General features: G+C 42.2%; 1 protein-coding gene across 1 annotated transcript in view; it reads right to left on the bottom strand.

Annotated features, from left to right (window-relative positions):
• The window catches only part of cxxc4 (CXXC finger 4), a gene marked incomplete at both ends in the record, with an annotated part of 98,350 nt that extends 77,648 nt beyond the window's left edge, over window positions 1-20,702 (bottom strand). The window contains one exon of the mRNA XM_080721849.1: window positions 19,854-20,702. Coding sequence (XP_080577975.1) covers window positions 19,854-20,702 — 849 coding nt within the window. The remainder of the gene's footprint in view (window positions 1-19,853) is intronic.
• Between the last annotated feature and the right edge of the window lie 794 nt (window positions 20,703-21,496).

Here is a 21,496-nt window from a genome sequence, read left to right as displayed (position 1 = left end):
TGGGGTCTATTAGGCAGATTGTCCAGTTTCCCCAGCAGAACCCAGCAGCCCTCATAGCATAGAATGGAGCCCATAAGCCTATCGCTTTTACACTATTTGTTGCGGTCAAAAGTGATTAATTTTCTCATGAATGTGTTACAAGTTGTCATTACAAACACATCCATGCCTTGGTTGTCCAACATGAGCTGCCACTGTCTCATAAATCACACCTTGTCTTTTCCGGGACTTGGCAAAACACATAACAGCATAACATCTGTTTAGCAGACTGTGGTGGCTAGTGTGGGACAACATGGATGCGTGTGCAATGACACGAATTGATAAATATATATATATATATATATATATATATATATATATATATATATATATATATATATATATATATATATATATATATATATTCTGCCTAATAGACCCCATGGACAGTCATTATTTGGGATCAATATAGGAAGTAGGAAATGAGCCTAGATGTTATTTAGTCTGGAGTTGTCCTTTAAGGAGAGTAGATGTAAGTAACAACAACAATTTGTATGCTTCATCTGTTAAGAGAACAACAGCTAATTCATGTTAACAAAACAGAAACACTTAAACTTTGAAGAGTGCAATTTCACTGCCGCTAGAGGGGGCTATCCCCCCTGGGTCATTATTTTTGTATTGGATTTCCCATAGTGGAATCGTAGATCGCATCATATAAGAACTGTGTTCCAGAAATAAATGGATATGTAGCATCAACTGATGGTAAAAAAGTACAAATGTATCCAAAGTGTAAGACTTTTTTTTCCTTCTCCAAATACAGACGTTATCAAATGTAACTAAATATCATAAACGACACAGAGTCGCATAGCTCAAGGGTGTTTGTTTGTTTTTGGAACACATTTCTTATATGACGGGATCCCTACAAAAGATAATGCTGTGACCAAGGAGTGACGTCAGGGCTGTGGTATACTTTATACTATAGCGCCATCCTCCCAAGTACTGGAGTTGAACTGTATGTACATCAAACAGGCAGGAACATATTTAAGCTTCACTCTGCCAGCCAAGACTAGGCTGCTCATTCCCGGGAGCGTGTCGCTGTTACTACATGTCATCTTTTCGACACCCGACTCTAACCCTCACCCTAACCCTAACCTCCGTAGAGTGAGTCGCTAACCCTCCGGTCGAAATGATGGTCGTTCGAAAGGGCGCCATTTACCCCTCACTCCCCAGCAAGCTCCTGAGTTTTAAAGGAGCACTTCACTGATTTGCAGCCTTATCTTTAACTAGTCTTCACTAAAGCTGATTATTAGGTGGCACAGTTTTCGTGTACTCACTCTGCGTCTCATTGGTGCATCATCGATAGGGATTCCAAGCTAATTAAAACTACAGCCTTTCTCTTCCTGGAATGTTTGCATGCTATAATAGAAGCCATTGTTCTTGCTTTAATAATAAAACTTTAAAAAGTTAGACATTTTGTTTGAAATGACCAAACCAGTCTACCGATGATGTAGGCAGGTTACTGAACCATCCACAGCCCTCCTCTGAGACACAGACCGAGCAGACAGAAATGGTACCATATTATAGTGAGCATTAGTGACGACCAATTATATGAAGATAGGTTGAAAATGGTTGACGTGGTCCTTGGCTTTAATTTAACTCGGAGAGTGTACAACTGGTACCACAAGGATTTATTGTCCACCGAGAGAGAAAAACGAACCGTTCTGATGAGGCACTTTGGATAAATTCCAGTCAGGGCATTGGCATTGTGGCATTGTGGCATGTTCATAAAGCATGCATATCATGTTACATGAATCTAACTTGGCCTTGCTGCAGTGGTCATATTTCATTTTAGATTTCTTTTAATCATAAATAATGATATCAAATAATGGTGGAAACTATCCAAAAAGGAAAGAAAAAGTTCTAAATAGTTTAACAGTTTGGCCACAGCGCAAAATCCTGCACTGCAATGTCCTCAGCTCGTTGCATGCTATACAGCAAATGGCAGACGCTTACTGAAGACTTCTCTCTCTCAGCTTTTTTTTTCCTACAGGTTTCTCAGTAATGACGAGATACCTTTTAACTCCTCAGCCAGAGCCCACATCAATAATTTATGGTCATCTGTTTAAAATTTAAAGTGCCACACATTAACGTGCTCTCCTGCACCTGCACTTTCACGCTGTCCAGCCTCCACTGTGCTCCTCTGCAACACCACCCAACACCCATGTCTGTCTCTCTCTCTCTCTCTCTCTCTCTCACGCACACACACAGTCACACACACACACACACACACACGTGCACCACAACCTTAGACCCACACACATACACATCCTATGCAAACTGTACTGTATCCGTACACACACACACACACACTTATACATGCATGCAAACCACCATCCTTGACTCTCACGCACACTCACACACCCCCATCCCCCTCTCTCTTTCTCTTTCACAAATACACATATCCCTATGCCTGCTTCTCTCTCTCACACACACACACATACCGGTACATACACGCACGCACGCACGCACGAACGCACGCACGCACGCACGCACCACACACACACACACACACACACACACACACACACACACACACACACACAGTCACACACACACAGTCACACATACACACATCCCTGCCCCCCGCCTTCACTATAACGCATTCAGTGACAATGAGCGCTCTCTCCCCACCACTGAACCTGGGGGATGTTAAATCAAACAGGGGCAGAGGAGGCGACGGGCCGCACAGTGTAAGGGCACCGTCCGGGCGCCTCCGATTACGCCCTGCCCTTAATTGGTGACAGTGGCAAAACCTATAAATTCTTTAACAGCACAGTTGTGCCGTCCCCGAGCACAGGCAGAGAGAGGGGGGGGGGGGGCCTTGAGAGCAGGGACTATTGCTATCTGGTGCGAATTGAATCTGACAGAAAATCCACACTGTACAACAAAACCCAACGGTGGAAAACAAAACAAAAATAAAAAAATAATAGAATTCCCTACTAGCATGCAGGGGAGAGAGCGAGGAGGGAGGCAGGGAGGTAAGGCAGGAGGGGGGGAACAGTTCTCTTAAGTAGCCTAGGGTAGCTGGCTGCTAGCTGGCAGGGGAAAGATGTGTATAATTAAGCGGTCGTACGCTGCGGCTCGGATGGCAGAATCCCATTGTCTTGACAGGAGCTTAAGGTTGCCCTTTAGGTTGAGATGCGTTGAGGCGTCTGGCCTCATTTTTCTGTAGTTTTTTTTCTCCTCTCTCTCCGTTTCACCCTCCCCCAGACTACTCCCGCTGCCCCAAATTAATCTGCGGTTTTTAGAGCTTGAATAAATCCCAGTCAGTTAGAGATCTGCAGATCTAAAGGCCGTCACCGTGGCTTTTCCCTCCTCCTCCTCCTCCTCCCTTCTTTTTTTCTCTCCTCTTCCCATTTCTCACCCCCTCCGTCTCACTCTCTCTCTCCTTTCCTTTTCTCTCTGCCCACAGAGATTGGCTCCAAGCACTCAGCGTTATCTCCAGGGAAGCAAAGGCTGCTGGTGGTGGTGGTGGTGGTGGTAGCGGTGGGTGTTGGGAGGAATGGGTGGAGGAGGTGGAGGGGGTGTTGGGGTTGGAGGGGTAGACTAGGAAGGCCACCGACTCTGTCCTTATCTATTCTGAGCACACCTAAAACAAATTAGACCTGCCTGCCGTCTCCCTCTCCTTCTATACCTCTCTCTCTCTCTCTCTCGCTACCTCTCTCTCTCTCTCTCTACCTCACTCTCTCGCTCTCTCTCTACCTCACTCTCATTATGGGGGTGCTACTGCTGCCAGATCACAGCTATTTCCCTCACGTTCCTGCCTGCTTCCTACCGTGCCATTTTGGGGGGTGGTGGGATGAGGTTGTTGGTGGTGGGGGGTCTTTTTTTTTATCACAATGGCAAAAGGTTTCCAGGCGCCCTGCGCCACCTTTTCATCTCGCGCCCATTTCATGTAGTCATATCCACACAGCATGGCACACAAAGGAGAGAGAGAGAGAGAGAGAGAGAGAGAGAGAGAGAGACAGAGAGACAGAGAGAGACAGAGAGACATACAGAGAGAGCACTGAACAAAGTGTGCTACTTTGTTCTCTGCCAGAAACCACACCTCTTCCAATGATGGACTGAGCAGAGAAAAATGTGGGAGAAAGAGATAGAGAGACCACCTTGTCCTGTTAAGAAAGAGAGGGAAGATGGAGCAGCTCTCTTCCTCTGCCCTCTGTTTATACGAGGACAAAATGCTACTGCACTTTGACATGTGTTAATTGAAAGGAGCTGCCAGCTCAGTGGGATTCCTTCCCTCGTTCACTGTGTCCTGTTAGGACACCGGACTCTCTCTTTTTCCGGTGTTTCGCCCAGGTGGGCATGGTTTTGAGGTTAGGCTTTGGCATAGTTTCTGTGAGGTTAATGTTAGGGTTAAGGTTAGGCATAGTTGTTGAGAGGTTAAGTTTAGTGTTAAGGTTAGGTTTAGGCATAGTTTTAGTGAGGTTACAGTTAGGATTAAGAATAGGCATATAACCACACCCACCTGGGCGAAACACCAAAGAAAGAGGGAGTCCCGTCACCTAGACCTAGAGCGTTTTGCTACCCCTTTGGCTTTGGCATACTGTCAGTACAGTTTAAAAACAGCACAGTTATCACATACCAATGCTTTATTTTCCCCTGGATGAGGTTAGTGATAAATGGTCAGAGAGGCTGATAACTGATAACAGCCCATGGGCCAATATGAAAATAGCTGGCCAATCAGCACAAGCCCCTACATGCTGAACTGTCACTGTGTGCGACCTCGCTGCAAAGGGAACTCAGCATGTCAAACATAGCTGCCACGGTTGCTAGGTTGATCCGTTCACCGAGCCTCTGAGCCAGACTGACACACCGGCCCTTGCCTGGGTGATAATCTACAGGTAAAATATGGAATAACATGATGTTTTGTAGAATGGGTACCAACCATTCTACAAAACATCATGTTATTCCATATTTTACCTGTAGATTATCACCCAGGCAAGGGCCGGTGTGTTCCAGTCTTTAGATCTATGTAAAATAAAATAAATTCCATAACCTAAAACAAGTTCTGTACTTGGATTAATGACTCCTGATTGACTGTGACTTAGTCACATACACAGACTACTGGAATTCATACTACAGAATCATCAAGTTAAAGTAAAGGTTGCAGGAATTTAACCCGGGACACTTTTACAAGCGATTTAGGATTTCATCCTGTTTCGGGTAGATCAATCATTGTTGAGCTGACCAGGAACACGGTTAATCATGTTTGTAGTCGCGCCAGAGCAAGTTCAACTCTGCTGAAGGTCAAATTGGAGCTATCTATTGAGTTCACACCGTTGTGAACACAAAACTTTGACTATGTGCAGTGTTGCTGAAAGCAAGCTCTATTGTGTGTGCACGAGACAATAAATAACTTGAACTTGAATTAGCATGCAATGAACAGTAATTTAGTCCATGGGAAATGTATTGTTATGTATGAATTGTATACTACCAGTCATTGCACAGCCCTTTAAAATGGTTGACTCATGGATGGAATCTCTTTTCTGTCATCAAGTTTAGCACAGCCCAAACACAGAAGAAAACCAAGACTAGACAAGAGATTTTGAAAAATTGATTAAGTATCCTTCTGCAAGCATTCTAATCAGTAACTGTTATATTTTGTTATATCATAATTATTTGGCTTTAGGGTAAGTGAGTTTGCAGCTTATAGAAGATGGACACTATTCAAAGTAATAGCGCGACAGAAGACACCGTAACATGAAATAACATTGTCTTGAATGGAGAAGTTACTGTAAGTGCCGCCTGCTTGTGGCTAAAGAGCAGCTTGTGTGTGTTACACAGGTGCAATTTTTGCTCGGCAGCCTTTGGCACAAAATGTATGAGTGTGTGCTTGCATATACGGACAAAGCAGTCTTTTTGGTGGCATGAGGTGTGTACGTTGCATACAGCCATCATCTGTAGTATCATCTATGTTAGCTTCAGTCTTCATTTTTAGGCTTTACTGTATGGATTGTGGATTAACCTCGTTTCCAGGTTTTCTCATACTTATCAGTCTGCTAACGAATATTAATGACTAATAAGCAATTACAAAATAATGAAAAGAGCCTGTGAGTTAGAAGACCAGAAAGACATGATTGAGAAAATAATAATTAAAAACATTGGAGATATTTTCAATGTCAGTACAGGTGTGTTTGATGTGGAATGATCAAGAAATTCGACAATTGAATTGGTGAATGTATAAAACAATGGAACTATAGTATAAGACATGTACAGACTGCAAATTGTAAATGAGCCATGTGTATGACGTTAAATATTCCTGAATTAGAAATAATAGCTTTAGTGTATTGAGAAATTCCACTGGCAGCCTCTGGCAATATTTCCATAATTCATGCCAGTAAGCGTTATCTATCCCACACTTAAAAACTGTTTATGAATACAACCTTCAAATTAGGCGGAATCTTGCATAACTGATCAATGAAATCTGATAACAAGACAAAGAGTCTAATAATGGCATGAGCAATAGAAAGGGCTTTCAGAGTCAGCTAAATTAGTTATCAGTAATCTCTCTAAATGGCTTGAATCCCCCTAAAAATAATAGTACATCTTACAATGTCAAGTGAAAACATTTCTTCTGTCATACTGTGTGAGAAAATTGCTTTCCGACTCCTTCATCATTTAGGCTACAGTGATATACATATATTGAACCATGCCTACACAAACAGGTTGAGTACCAAAACTTAGTGCCAGTATTTTACCAGTACTGTCAATTTTGGCTCTTCATTTCGGTGACACTTATTGCCTGAGCTGTCAATTTGCCCCCTGCTCCAAAGCATTAAAATGTTATACAACAACACTGCTCTGGCCAGCAGCATGTAGGTTACTGTTAGCTTAGATTAAACAGGTGCAAAAGTGGTCTAAATAAACTGTGTGGCTGCATTTCACTCGAAAAAAGGATTCCAACCCCTGGTTGTCCAATGTGTAAAAGGGTTAAGCACTAATGTTGCTGCAGGACTGTGATTGGTGTAGAAGTGTCAGCTGAGCTATAGTATGTAGTTCAACGTATGCACATGGCAGTATGAGCTGCACAGTGATTGGTCTCTCTTGGTTCACCAACCAATGTCACTAAAAACTAGGCTTCAGACCTCCGAAACAAACTGATACGACTACAACTCGCCGATCGACCGACCGATTTCCAACACACTCACTTTGCTAGTTTGGGATGGCTCAGGTAGTTAGGCCTAAATCAGACTACAAAAACAAATATGTTGCAACATACTGTACATGTACTGTAAGCCCCTCCCATACACTAAAATGTATACCCGGCCTGAATTGGTTAAGATACTCAGAGGTACCAGTGCCCTCATACCTGTGCCCTCGACTACTTCTCCAACCAGAGTGAGACCCACAACAGAGGAAGCACTTTACAATTTGGTACACTGACAATTTTGCACAAACATGGGACACTTCATTCTACTACTCCATAATGTGGAATGCCTTGTCATCATCCATTAAAATGTGTGAATCACTGGTTTCTTTCTGAAAACACATCTGTCAGAAAAGAGGAGATATATATTAAATCCCATTGAAATGAGGTACCCCACACTGCAGCCATTTTCCTTTTTTCTTTTTCTCCTCTCTACATATAGCTATTTGTATTTGTATTCATAGATGACATGCATTAATGTATGTCATATGCTATGCTCTGTTGATGAATTGAATAGGACCACAATGGAAACAAGTCCTCGGGACTTTTTCGTGTTATCCTTTTAGCCTAAATGTTTTACTGTACCTCCGTGCTGTTTACATTTTGTTCTACTAAAGTATTCAATCAATCAAAAGACAAACAGACCAACCCCGTTCTAAACTGCTGGCCCTTCACACAATAGCAAGTGTCACGCAAAAGTAGTGAAAATAGCTAATCGATCTCTTATAGATAGTCTATTTTCACAGTGTTATATTATTTTCTAAATAGTAACTAGTAAGACGCCTCAGGGCGACATGCGACCTCGCCCTTTCTTTGCCATCTGGCCAGTGATGTATATCGGACCAGTTACCCATATATGGAGATCCATGTACAGTACTGTATATAGTACATCCCTTTTTTGCCCATACATGGAGATCCCTGTCTGAACCAGCCACACAGATATGGGCATTCCCATATGAAGTCCTGTTAGATATGGGCTTAATATTGATGACATCAGGGATCTCCACATATGGTCTGACCTTCAGACAGACAGACAGACAGAGATACGCGGACAAGTTGTGCCGGTTTTCATAGTAAACTTGTGACCTACGGTCGCAATAAGAAAAGGAACGTTTTGGACACGCAAGGTTTCCACCCAATAGCGATGATATGTAATGAGTGGTGTGTAGTCTTGTGTGTGCCAGTACAACGTTGTTGTTAGGATGTTATTTTGAGGATCATAAGAATACATCATCGACCATGTTATATGTAAATTGTCATATTATACTAATCCAACTGATTCAATTACGTGCAATACATTACGGTAAACAAATCAAGAGATGAACCATTCCCTGTTCATTTTAACCCCTTTCAAATCATTGTACACACAATCCTGAGGGTTAACTCTGAGACTGTAAAAAATGTCTGCTCTCTTAGAGATAAATTAACACTTGGGAATAAACACTCAAGATTTTGCTGTGTACGTGCAGTGACTGACATAAACCTGCAGTAAAAAAAAAAAAAGAAAAAGTCAAACAAAATATAAGAAGAAAAAAAAAAGTGAAGTTGACGAAGAAGCGGGGGCCTCTGAGCCACAGGGAAGCCCAAGTCAAGTAGAGGTAACTACTCTGGAAATGTTAGGTTAGATGAGATTCCTCTGCCACTCTAATCCGTCCTGGGGCCTCTGAGTTAACAGCAGAGAGAGAGAGAGAGAGAGAGAGAGAGAGAGAGAGAGAGAGAAGAGAGAGAGAGGCAGAGGGAGAGAGAAAGAGAGAGAGAGGCAGAGGGAGGAAGAGATGAGAGAAAGAGTTGAGAGACAGAGGCAGTGACAGTGAGAAGAGATAGAGAAAGGGGGAGAGAGAAGTGAGAGAGAGAGAGAGAGAGAGAGAGAGAGAGAGAGAGAGAGAGAGAGAGAGAGAGAGAGAGAGAGAGAGAAAACAGAGCGTTCCGCAGAACAGCACAGCAGTGACACGGGGCAATCCTCTAGGGTCTTGCATTAGCGCGCTAAATTAAAGGGGGTATTAGATTAAATTGGCTCTCCGATTTCAGGGGTGTGAGTAAAATTCTGATTTGCATTTTTCCACCGCTGCTTAAGATATAATTAGTTCAGGGTGATTCCCATGTGGAAAACATTGACAGCCAAATCTAACTGGCTGCTGCTATGTTATCATCTTCTTCCAACAGGCAAGAGGAACAGTCTGTTAATGTTTGTATGTGCGTGCAAGTGTGTGTGCGTGTGTGTGTGTGCGCGCATATGTGTGTGGTTGGGGGATGGGGGATGTGTTTATAAGTGTTTCACAGTGTGTGTGTGTGTGTGTGTGTGTGTGTGTGTGTGTTCGTGTGTGCGTGCGTGCGTGCGTGCGTGCGTGCGTGCGTGTTTCTGTATAGTGTACCTGGACACATATGTTGCTATGCATTATGTGAAGGTGTGTGGGTTGGCAATTCTCATTCCCAGATTCCCAAGTTCAACACTTGTTCAACACATCTTTTCCACCATATTGAGCTATGCATTATTGTTTACAGAACAGGTACTATATGCCAAAATACAAAACAACAACAACAACCAGTAAGACTCCCTCAATCGGGAGATAAGCGACCGTCAGGTCGCATACACAAACTTTAGAAGGCAATGGTAGCCAATCAGGAAATGGGACAGAGCCATGTTGATGACATGACTTTAGAGCAGGGGTTTTCAAAGTGTGTGACGGGGCACCCTGGGGTGCCGTGACGGCAGTCCAGGGGTGCCGCGAGATCATTTGATAATATTTAGAATTTATTTGGACACTTGAAAAAATATTTAGTATCATTTTAAACTTGAAGTACAGTTATTTTCAGTCATTTCTAACCAAAATGGCTATTATCTCAACGTTTTCCTCGTAACATAATCATTAAAATATCATTACTGTCAGGCAGAAACCTCTGTCGCACAAAACTAGTGAAAACTGATCTACTGAGCTGATCTACAAGCACACAACGCCTCGCGATGTAGATCTGCTGTTTTCACTAGTTTAGTACATTTTATAGATAGTTTAGTACATCTTGTAGATCTGCTGTTTTCATTAGTTTAGTACATTTCATAGATGATAAATACAGAACGACTGGTTTTGGACATACAAGGTTTCCGCCCAACAACGATGATATGCTATAAATATAAGGTGCTGGGAGTGAAAATGATAATGTAGGGGTGCCTCGGATTAAAACAATATTTATGGGGTGCCCTGAGACACAAAAGTTTGGGAACCCCTGCTTTAGAGATACTGTGTACCGCTTTGCGTGATTTTAGAACAACACAGGATATGAGCATGTTTAAAATGTTGTAAAATCCAGCATGTTGCCTCATCCCCAGGTCGCCTTTTAAAACGTGCCCGTTTCCGTAGCAGAAGGTGATTCTGTAATTACATATGCAGAGTAAAAAGAAAAAAAAATAGAAAATACAGTAATTACTGGTAGACGAACCCATAATACGAATTACTGAACCCAGCGAAGCACCCCCTTTTTCCCCTCTTTAAAAAGCAAGTTTGGATTTGTGTATGAGGGGGAATTTTTCACACCCTGTGTAATTCTAACCGTCTTGGCCAAATGGATGTTTTCCCAAAAGTGCGTGTACCCATGCATTATGGATGCGGGGCCATCCCTCTGGACACCTGTTTCAGACACCTGTTAGTACAGCTAGGGAGGAAACATCAAATGAGCCTCCTATTACCAGCTCTCTGGTGTAGGTTCCACTATAACCTCATGCCACACTTCCTGTATTTAAAGACCATCCGTGAGTGCTTCCTCTCGTCATGTGTCTGTGGAGTGTTTATATATACCAACGCACGCACGCACACACACACGCACTGGTATTTCTATATATCAAACTTTTAGGAACTGCAATTTTATATATTGTTGCCTTTTTATGTTGTTGTTTTTTTGTAAATTAATGAAAAGTACAGTGTCACACTAAGATAGCTGATCGTCAAGCTCAAAACGCATCAATGCGATACCTTTTCGAGTTTGTAGATCAGCTATTTTTGCCATTTTTGAATTTGAATCCTGAAAAGTAATATCTTCGGACCAACAGCAATCACGCTATTATTATTTTTTTTAAATTGCCATTTTTAACCATAACCCTTCAAAGAGTTTTGGCATTGAAGATTGGCTATTTTTGGTGTGCGACACGTGCATGCAACTAAATATATACGTATATCATAACTCTAACGCTAGTCTGGTTGGTATTTCTAGACTTGTGAGGACATAAATATGTTAGCACAGCAATTTTATACGTCAAATCTTTTGAATTTTTAACCCTAACCCTAAAGCCTGAGTTATAGTTAGACGATGCGTTGTGAGCTTTCAGATCGGTAATTTTCGGATTGCGACATCTGTGCGTATCTGTATAAATCAGACATGACTCTAACCCTAGTCTCAGGTGACCAGCTCTCCAATCTCGCTCCCCTCAGAAAGAAAGTCTGGAGGAACACTCATTTGAAACAATGAATTGAATGAGCAAGTAGCTCACTCACTGGGGCGTGGCTAAACTGTGATTGTGTGGTGACAGTACCAGAGTCCGTGCAAACCTAAATTATATCGAACAATTTATATCTATCAGACAGATTTTAAGAGAAATGTATTAACACATTGCCTTAGGTATATGCACGGCACAATATAAACAAACACTTACACATATCAACAGTTTTTGTTGGCCATTACTTGCTGCAGACGCTATGTTTGTTTCACTGAGTAATGTAGTTAGTTAAACGTGGGCACACCTGGGCTAGGCCCTCCCCAGCTATTGGAAGGGCTCCTGCACATACTGTCAGCAGCCCTGCTCCCCTCTATTAACTTTTCACTTCAACGTTCCCCAGGCTTTCTATCCGAGATTGCAAGCCTGGGATACAAGGTTACTCTAACCCCAACCCTAGGTGACCAAACTGACCATATGTCCCGGTATGGCCAGGATTGTCCCGATTTCAAGCTTTGTGGCCCCTGAGTCCTGACACATATCCCCAAAACACTAATATGTCCTGGTTTTCACCACAATTAAAATTATTATAATTGTTTATGGTAGTTTATCCTGTTCTGTTGCTGTACATGCTAACACCTAACCAATTAGAAAAAACAAGCAATTGCACTGCGTGTCTGAATTGATTGTTGATGCGTGTCAATCAGTCAACACCTATGTTGCCTATACATGTGACCGTGCGTGAAAGTGCATTAATGGGCGTGCACAGTGTGCTGGTTGTGTCCTGGTTTTGGGGACTGAAAATATGGTCACCTTATCCTAAACCTAACCTCTAAAAATAATACCTACCAATAATCCTAAAACGTATATTTATTTCTGTATCCTAACTGCAGTTGCTGAATTTCCGCTTTGGGATCAATAAAGGGCTGTCTACTTGAATCTTTTCCTAATTGTAAGCCTACCGTAACTGTATCAGATAGTAATAAAAGTAAACACCCACGCACGCACGCACGCACGCACACACACACACAATTTTTCCACTGTTGCTGTGCAGAATCCTTGGTAAACAAATCTAACTGTTTCATTACAATCAGCACCACAACATTACATTTCATATTTCATCAACCAGCTTGAATTCATCCAAGTGCTGAAGAATCTATACTATATGTTAAAATAAGTTTCCCCACTTATCACATTTCATAGTACAATCGCTATACACTGTACACTGTATATTTTGTCCGCGATATTGATGAGGCTTATTGTGAACGCTTATGTTCAGTGTTTTGGAAATCAAATGATTATTGAGCTTTTCTTTTCCTTGTACAGCAACAGGAAAAATGAATATAACATTGTAAATTTACAATGGAAATGTCCATCTGTACTGTAGTCCCTGGATTTGGTGCAAAGGACAAATACAGTATAACAGCAGGGAAGGAAAAGGTGTTTCAGACACCGTGCCATCCTAAATGTTCTCTGATGCTGTAGTGTAGATAATGTCTGTCTGACAAAGTTGCATGTTGGGATAATCTTTCATTTCAATCAAGCCCCTTAGTGTATTAGTAGCTCAAATTTCCGAGAAACTAAATTATGCATAAAGATATAAATGTAAATGTAAATATGTCCAAACCATGTATCCCCAATCAATCACAATATTCAAAAATAATAATTGCAATATGATGTTGTAGACAGCTTCTGTAGAGGCACAGAACCCTATAGTGTTCCTATTCTAGGCATGTCATAACAAGTTAACTTTTGGTGAAAACAATTGATCTACAAGCTCACAACAGATCGTGTACTTTTGGGGCAAAGAGTTTTGGTGTAGAGAAAGAAGAAAAATAAGAGGACCAAGTATAGACCGAAGGAGAACTACGGTCAAAAAGTAAATAGGGGCGGCGGTTCCCAACCTTTTCTCAAACAGGACCCACTTGAAAGTCTTGAAAGCATTCGTGGGCGACCCATCAGAACACTTAACACGTCCGCCAATCAGTGGATTCTCGTGTTTATTTTAACGATCAATCAAATCGAATCCGATGTTGATAAACACATTGATCATGTTACGGCTTGAACCAATGTAGCATAGAATTATGTTCCTATTTTTTTTTTTACAGTATTTCTTTCTATACCACTTGAACCCCAGCATCCCTATTCCTATTAGTGGAAAATGTCCAGTGACTCATGTCCTATAATAGTAGAGGAAAAAATAGGCCAGAAGTTGACCATACCCCTACCCGGGGTAGAACAAAACGCGACATAGTTTTTTCATATCTTTAGGATGTCCCTTTCATGAAATGGATTGTCCCGAGTTTTGCTTTTACTGCAAAAGCCATGAAATTGATCCATGAAAGGACTCACCACATAAGCAAAAAAACGCCTTTCCTGAAAGATGGAGTTCCAAGTCAAACCTTTGTCATTTTCTACCTGCAGGTTGTTTTTACATCATACTTGCACAGATGGTCTACAGGTAGTGTCCTTACATCCCAGAACAATCAGAATGCAAAAATATGGTTCCGTTTTGAATCTGCTGCCTTTTATATAAGGACTTTCTATAGGCGGAAATGACTTTCCTAAGGAAAATTCCCCTGTAATCCTTCTATAAGGGGTAGTACAAACTATGACAAAGTTTTTTCATAACTTTTACTTGTCCTCTTCATGAAATAGATGGTCAGTAGTTTTGCTTTTACTGCAAAAGTCATGAAATTGATCCATGAAGGGACTCAACACATAGGCAAAAAACGTCTACCCTGAAAGATGGAGTTCCAAGTCAATCCTTTGTAATTTTCTATTGCTGGTTGTTTTTACCTCATACTTGCACAGATGGTCTACAGGTAGCATCCTTAAATCCCAAAATAATCAGAATGCAAAAAAGTGATTTACCAAGAAAGTGCAGAAATATCCCCACAAGTTATTCATACACCATTTCCACTTACTGGTAGGGAAGGAGCTGGAAACAAGGGCCTATAATAAGCTTTGGGCTTATCAAGCTTGTTATTAAGCATAGCGGCCCATGAGATCATGTTTAAATAATCAAGACAAGAGGCGATCAATACATTGTTACAGTGCTATTCATAATATATAGCCATTTAACACTTACTGCACACTAATGAATGATTTTCCAAAGATATTAAATGACAACATCTTTTACTTTTGTCAATTCTCATCCTCATAGACAAACTCAGACTCACAACAACTGGCCAATACAAAAAGATACCAGTTCTGTTCAGAATCTCACATCTCACATCTTCCCACAAAATATTATAAAGCGCTCAACAGTGGGCTCGATAAAAGCCCATGGGTCAATAAGCAGGATCGATAAGGTGCTCATTATCAATACAAATTAACAAACTCCATTCAGATTGTCAATAGGGAATACACCAACAACCAAAAGAAACCAGAAGAATATGTCATAATATGCTTGTATTGTGAATCAAGAGTTTTTCTATATATGTGTGCCATTCTTACTGCATGCCAAATAATCAAACAGCAGCTTTTTCTCATTTTAATTTATTTCGTTTATTTCTTTTTCAATATTTTCATATCAACAACTAATTTGAGTGTGATTTTTAATTTTGTCAGGAGATTTTGTGACGTAATCGGCTGTGTATCTATTGGTCAATGGCTGGTCAATGGATTAATTGAATTCCGTCTTACTATTTATGTTATGGTAATAAATATGGTATGATGGTATATATTATTATAATATAAACGGTAAGAAGGAATTCAGTTCCCAGTGGATTACAACCTAGGGCCACTACAATGCTCCACAGTCGAGGCTGGTCCACAAGGCACAAGCTGGTGTAAAAGGATTGTGTCATTTCTTGTTTATTTTAGTTTACAGGCAATGTACTGTAAATACAGGAGCAATATTATGTACAACACAATCCCACAGAGAGACATTGAGGCACGTACTACTTTGACTGCGACAATCCTTATCATAGCAGTAGAGTTGGGTGAGGTCTCTTACTGCTTGGTGGAGGCTATTTTTTGAACAGGACAGGCTTTAGTGATGTATCCTTTAGCATCCAACCCTTCCCAACTGGATTCCACAAAAGGGGTTTGGGGACATGATTGTGGTACCATATACTGTACCAGTTTGGTACATAGCCTGTTGAACATTCAAAAATATCCTCAGTGGGAGGCAGATGTGAGACTGGCATGTCTGTCGTTGATGCAAGAATACAACGGAGCTCATCAAGACTAGAACCCACCTGGCCCTTGCCTTCTTTTTTAGGCCATAGAGAGTGAGGGCATATTGTCTTGAACATCCTGAAGCCTCAGGTAGACTATCTGTCAAGCCAAAGGTTCTCAGACCCTGACCTAATTTATATGTACAGTACTATGGATATACTTGTGTTGCTCGTCTACTAGTACTATGTCAGTCAACAACTCCTAGGAATAGCTGCCATTTTCATGCATGCTGGTCATGGGATAGACAACGATACATCCCAATGTCTGATATTACAAATACATTGGGAGTGGCTTTGTGTGAGAGTCTTCTAGCATGGCACGCATTGACTGGATGCAATGCAACGAGCAGCCTGTTCAGAATAAGCAAGCAATAATACAGATTTCAACAAGCTGGCGAAGCACATTCATGAACTTCAGGATCTGAGAAGCTTTGGCTTACTGCATGCCAAATAATCAAACATTGGTCAGTCTCCCTTACACTGCTCAAAATAGTTGATTGAAAAAGAAATAAATTAAAATGAGAAAAGGCTGCTGATTATTTGGCATTAAGAATGGCGCACAAAGTGTAGTGTATTCTACTGAATATAGGCTTACATACATACTGTACTGCATTTAAGTCTGAATACCATAGACTGCTTATAGAACAATATGTTTGCTGCTTTTGAGGTGAAGAGAATTAGGCCTTGGGATGTAGGGACACTACCTGTAGACCATCTGTGCAATATGAGATAAAACAACCAGCAGGTAGAAAATGACAAAGGATTGACTTGGAACTCCATCTTTCAGGGTAGGCTTTTTTATGGTGAGTACCTTTATGGATCAATTTCATGACTTCTGCAGAAAAAGTAAAACTACTGACCATCCATTTCATGAAGAGGACAAGTAAAAACACTGTCAGGGTTTGTACTATACCCCTTATAGAAGATTATCTCCAGGATCACAGGGGATTCTTCCTTAGGAATGTCATTTCCGCCAATAGAAAGTCCTTATATTAAAGGCTGCAGATTCAAAACAGAACCATATTTTTGCATTCTGATTGTTCTGGGATGTAAGGACACTACCTGTAGACCATCTGTGCAAGTATGATGTAAAAACAACCTGCAGGTAGAAAATGACAAAGGATTGAATTGGAACCCCATCTTTCAGGGTAGGCGTTTTTTGCCTATGTGGTGAGTCCCTTCATGGATCAATTTCATGACTTTGGCAGTAAAAGTAAAACTCGGGACAGTGCATTTCATGAAGGGGACATCCTAAAGATTTGAAAGAACTATGTCGCGTTTTGTTCTACCCCTTATAGAAGATTATCACCAGACTTACAGGGGAACATTCCTTAGAAATGTAATTTCCGCCTATAGAAAGTCCTTATATAAAAGGCTGCAGATTCAAAACGGAACCATATTTTTGCATTCTGATTGTTCTGGGATGTAAGGACACTACCTGTAGACCATCTGTGCAAGTATGAGGTAAAAACAACCTGCAGGTAGAAAATGACAAAGGATTGACTTGGAACTCCATCTTTCATGATAGGCGTTTTTTTGCCTATGTGATGAGTCCCTTCATGGATCAATTTCATGACTTTTGCAGTCAAAGTAAAACTTGGGACAATCCATTTCATGAAGGGGACATCCTAAAGATATGAAAAAACTATGTCGCGTTTTGTTCTACCCCGGGTAGGGGTACCTCAAAAACTAAGGCTCTTTTTTAGGGTTTTTTCCTCCTCTATAAGTATAGAGGGTTTAAGTGGTTTGTGTTATCATTAGTTTTTAGTGTTTTGCCAATGATGTGGGGGCCCACTTGCAATACCCTAACAGCCCACAGGTTGGGAATCGCTGATTACTGTGATTAAGTGGTTAAGGCTTGAGACTTCAGTTAAAAGCTTTAGCAAACAAAGAATTTACAGGTAAAATGAAAAAAAAGGCATACTACACAGAGAAGAAGTAGAAGAAGAAAAAAAGATTCACTGTCTTCTGCATATCCCCAAAACATTTGTCTAGAAAATATGACTAGAGTTCACATTTTGAATATGTATGATGATTTCTCTAATTTTAGCCGTTTTTTAATGGTTAACTGAGTTGATGTTTCAATGTCTCCTGTCAATCACTTATTAGCTCTGTCCACCCCAGCAAAGAACCCATGACTGCAACTGAAATCACCAAACACTGGCATTTACACTGCAACACATGACAGCGTCCAGTCACACTGGACACACCTAAACATCCAAGCTTGAACCAGCATAATAGAAAATATCCCAGCAACTAACACACTGTGCTCTGGACATACCGTATATAATGCCTCGTAAAACATATGAATAAATAAATAGTAACTATGTGTTATATTCCCTTTCACTCCCTCATCACAACATGGTCTTCTAGGACATGTATGAGCACACACACTCAGGTAAAGTGCATTGTTTGTGATCTATTATTCATATTTTCACAGTTTCACAACGACATGCTGTGTGCACTGGACACAGTGCTTTATAACAGAGAGAGGCATGGTGACAATGTGACAATGTTCATGGAAGAACTAAGCAAAACAATGAATTCCCAATGAGAAACAAAAGGTTTCTCTGGTTCTAAAGCCATGACTGACACATTGTGAAGGAACAAATCATACTGTATGTAAGGTAGAGTGATTAATCACACCAATTCAACCCTAGTGTCCCTATATTGGACAAATTCATAACTGTTCAATTTACCGGCCAAAATAGCAGATCTACAAATAAGTCCGCAGAGCGTCTAGATCGGCTATTTCCGCTATTTGTCCTACGACGGAAGCACATAGTGCTTAAGTGGCTAAGTAATATTTCATGATTAACCTCTTTTTATTCCGTGTAATAACTTAATTAATTAGCCCAATCATCTGGCCCTCAGGGTGCATCTGTCGGTGGGTGACTCATCCATACAGGGCTGGTGTAGAGTCATAGTGGCCGTTCAGACTGCCAGGATGAACGCCACCCTAGCTCCAACTTCACAATTAGAATTCTGCGCCAGTCCTGCGATGCAGTAAATGTCAGCCCCTAAATAAATCAATTACAAATACAGCAATTAAAAGCAACGCCACCCTTTCAATGTGTTCCAATGAACGCTCCCGCTACCTGTCAATTACATTCGTGGCAAATGTATATTTTCCTCTTCCCTCTTTGTCTAGGAGTTGTGCAGGAAGTGCCCCTGTCACACTGATTTGGTTGCATTCTCACCCCCCCCCCCCCCAGCCCCCCATCCCCAACCCATTCTGTGCATCACTCACTAGACTGATCTATACTTGGCCCATAATGCGGCCCAAATAGAATATAAAATGATTTCACCTCAACCCCCTCATATGCGCAATCAATTCATATAGGATCAGTGGGAAGATCGGTCTACTGGAGCGGCTCAATCCCCTCCCTCCCCTACGTGAGGTGGTGGTGTTGGAGCGTGTGTGTATGGGGGGGGGGGGGGGGGGGGGTTACTGGGGATGGTGTTTTGAGAAACACCATCAGCAGCCCCTGCCATCGCTCTCAGCATCTTCCCGGTGGTCGGAGGCTGAGGCTTTGTGGGATATTGATTCTCTCACACACAACGCCCCCCCCCCCCCCCCCCTTCTCCCCTACACCCCCACCACCACCACCACCTCCCTCCCCCCTTTCCCGCCCCGTCTAGAGACGGTTTCCATAATTGGTTAAAATGACCGAGTGCAGAGAGAGGGATGGCTCTGCGCTGCTGAAAAACCATTTCCCAGCCTTGCCTTGGAGCTGAGCCAAGCCCAGGGTTGTTCGGATGCGTTCCAGCCCCGGCGCTGACTGGCAGCAATTAGGGGTGTCTGAGCCAAGCTCAGCTTGCGCTCCGCACAAACACCCCTAATTACTGCCAATTAGGCTAGGCGGGTAGGCAGATTTGAGAAGCCGGGGGGGTCGTTCAGGCATGGGTGGGCATGGAAACAATTTTCAAGGGCTTAGAAACGTGACTGGATGAAAAGGTTAATGCTTTGGAGTGCAAGGGGGATAATAACAAAAGAAAAGGGGTGGGGGGCTGGGAAGGGGGGGGGGGGGGGGTGTGTGCAACCTCCCCTGGTTCTCACCTCCAGCGATGAGCCGGCCTTCTTTTTCAGCTCCTCGCATTTCCTGAACTTGCAGATCTGGTGGCCCGTTTTGCGGTTCCGACAACTGCTGCACACGCCGCAGTTGATTAGCCGCCTGCAGGGCGCACAGACCCCACACCTTTTCCTCTTCTTCTTCGCCGGGTTTCCACTGGATGCCGAGGAATTATTCTGTGGGCAGTCCGCCAGATTGGCAATTTGAAACGCACTGTCTGTAACGGCTGCCGCCGAGGCTGCTGCGGGGGAGTGAAGGGCTGTCATGACGATGACCCCGGGAGGTAATGAGATGCCCCCTAAACCCGGAATGGCGGAAAAAGTTCCAACGCGTTCCTGGAGATTCATTATCTCTGCTTCAGCAGCGCCGCATTTCAGCTTGTTCATGCATTCTCCTCCCGCTGCCAGAGGTCTGCAGTGTTCGGGGGATAAGGTAGAGAGGAAATTATTATTTGCCATTTGCAGCGTCTCTGGCGGCACGCCAGGCTTCCCCGGCCTCTGGGAGTCATTTCTATGCATGCCGGTCCTATTAGGGTTTATTGCCGCTGCCGTTTTCCTCCCCCAAAGCATGGCAGCGTTATCACAGTTCCACGGGGACATGCCGGCGATCCGGGCGCTGGGGAAAATGGGTGTTGTGATGCGGGCAATCTTGGCCGTCTGTGGAAATGCCCCATTGGTTTTGTAAAAGTTCGCAAATGACCGGTACCTCTCCATCTCTGCATTGTAATCCAAAAGCTGACTTAATCCACCATCCAGGTTATCCTTTTGCAACAGGGCGGACACATCTACATTTGCCTGTGCATTTTCAATGCAAAGCGCTGCGTTTATGCTTGACATGGCTGGGGGAAAGGGAGGGAGGAGGGGGCGAGGTCGAGGGCTAATGAGAAGAGAGTAGGGTCACTGTGGGCCTTTGTCAAAATTGAAGCTGGTTACCAACAATGCGATACCATCCTGGTTTGCCTTCCACGGTGCTAAAAATGAAACAAACGATAATTACAGATACAACAAATACATCATAAATTATTTCCCCCTATATGTTCCTCATCCCTTCAACCCAAACACGCACACACGCACACGCGCACCCGCACAAGCGCGCGCGCGCACACACACACACACACACACACACACACACACACACACACACACACACACACACACCTTTACTTCCAAAAAGATGAAAGCTAAACATTTGACGAAGTGGCTGTCATTTATGTTCTGCATTATTTTATAATGAAATATACCTTACATACTCAGAGCTGATCACTATCTGTTGACAATAATGTGATAGCTGACAGCCCAAAATGTCATAATAATGGGAAAGAGAATTAGCAAGCTTGAAAGGAAAGCTGACATTTGAGATTTTTTTCTTTTAGATCTGTTGTCAAGGGATTCTTATACCGTTATATAACGAAGGAAGTCTAATCAACTCCTTTCACATGATGTAATTAACATATACAGTATATAGATAAACAAAGCTATGTGTCTTCATATGGATATAAACACAACTATCATGTTAGGCCTATAGTATAAAATAAAATAAAAATGAAATTCAGAAAGCGAAAACTCAGCAGAAAACGCAAAAGAATCCATACTGAAGCACCACAAAGGTACCTACTATCACAAGCACTTTG

The sequence above is a fragment of the Nannobrachium achirus genome, assembly GCF_963921795.1.
Source record: "Nannobrachium achirus genome assembly, chromosome: 3".
Lineage (NCBI taxonomy): Eukaryota > Metazoa > Chordata > Actinopteri > Myctophiformes > Myctophidae > Nannobrachium > Nannobrachium achirus.
Note: the sequence above shows the minus strand (reverse complement) of the source record. Positions and strands in the feature narration are given on the sequence as shown.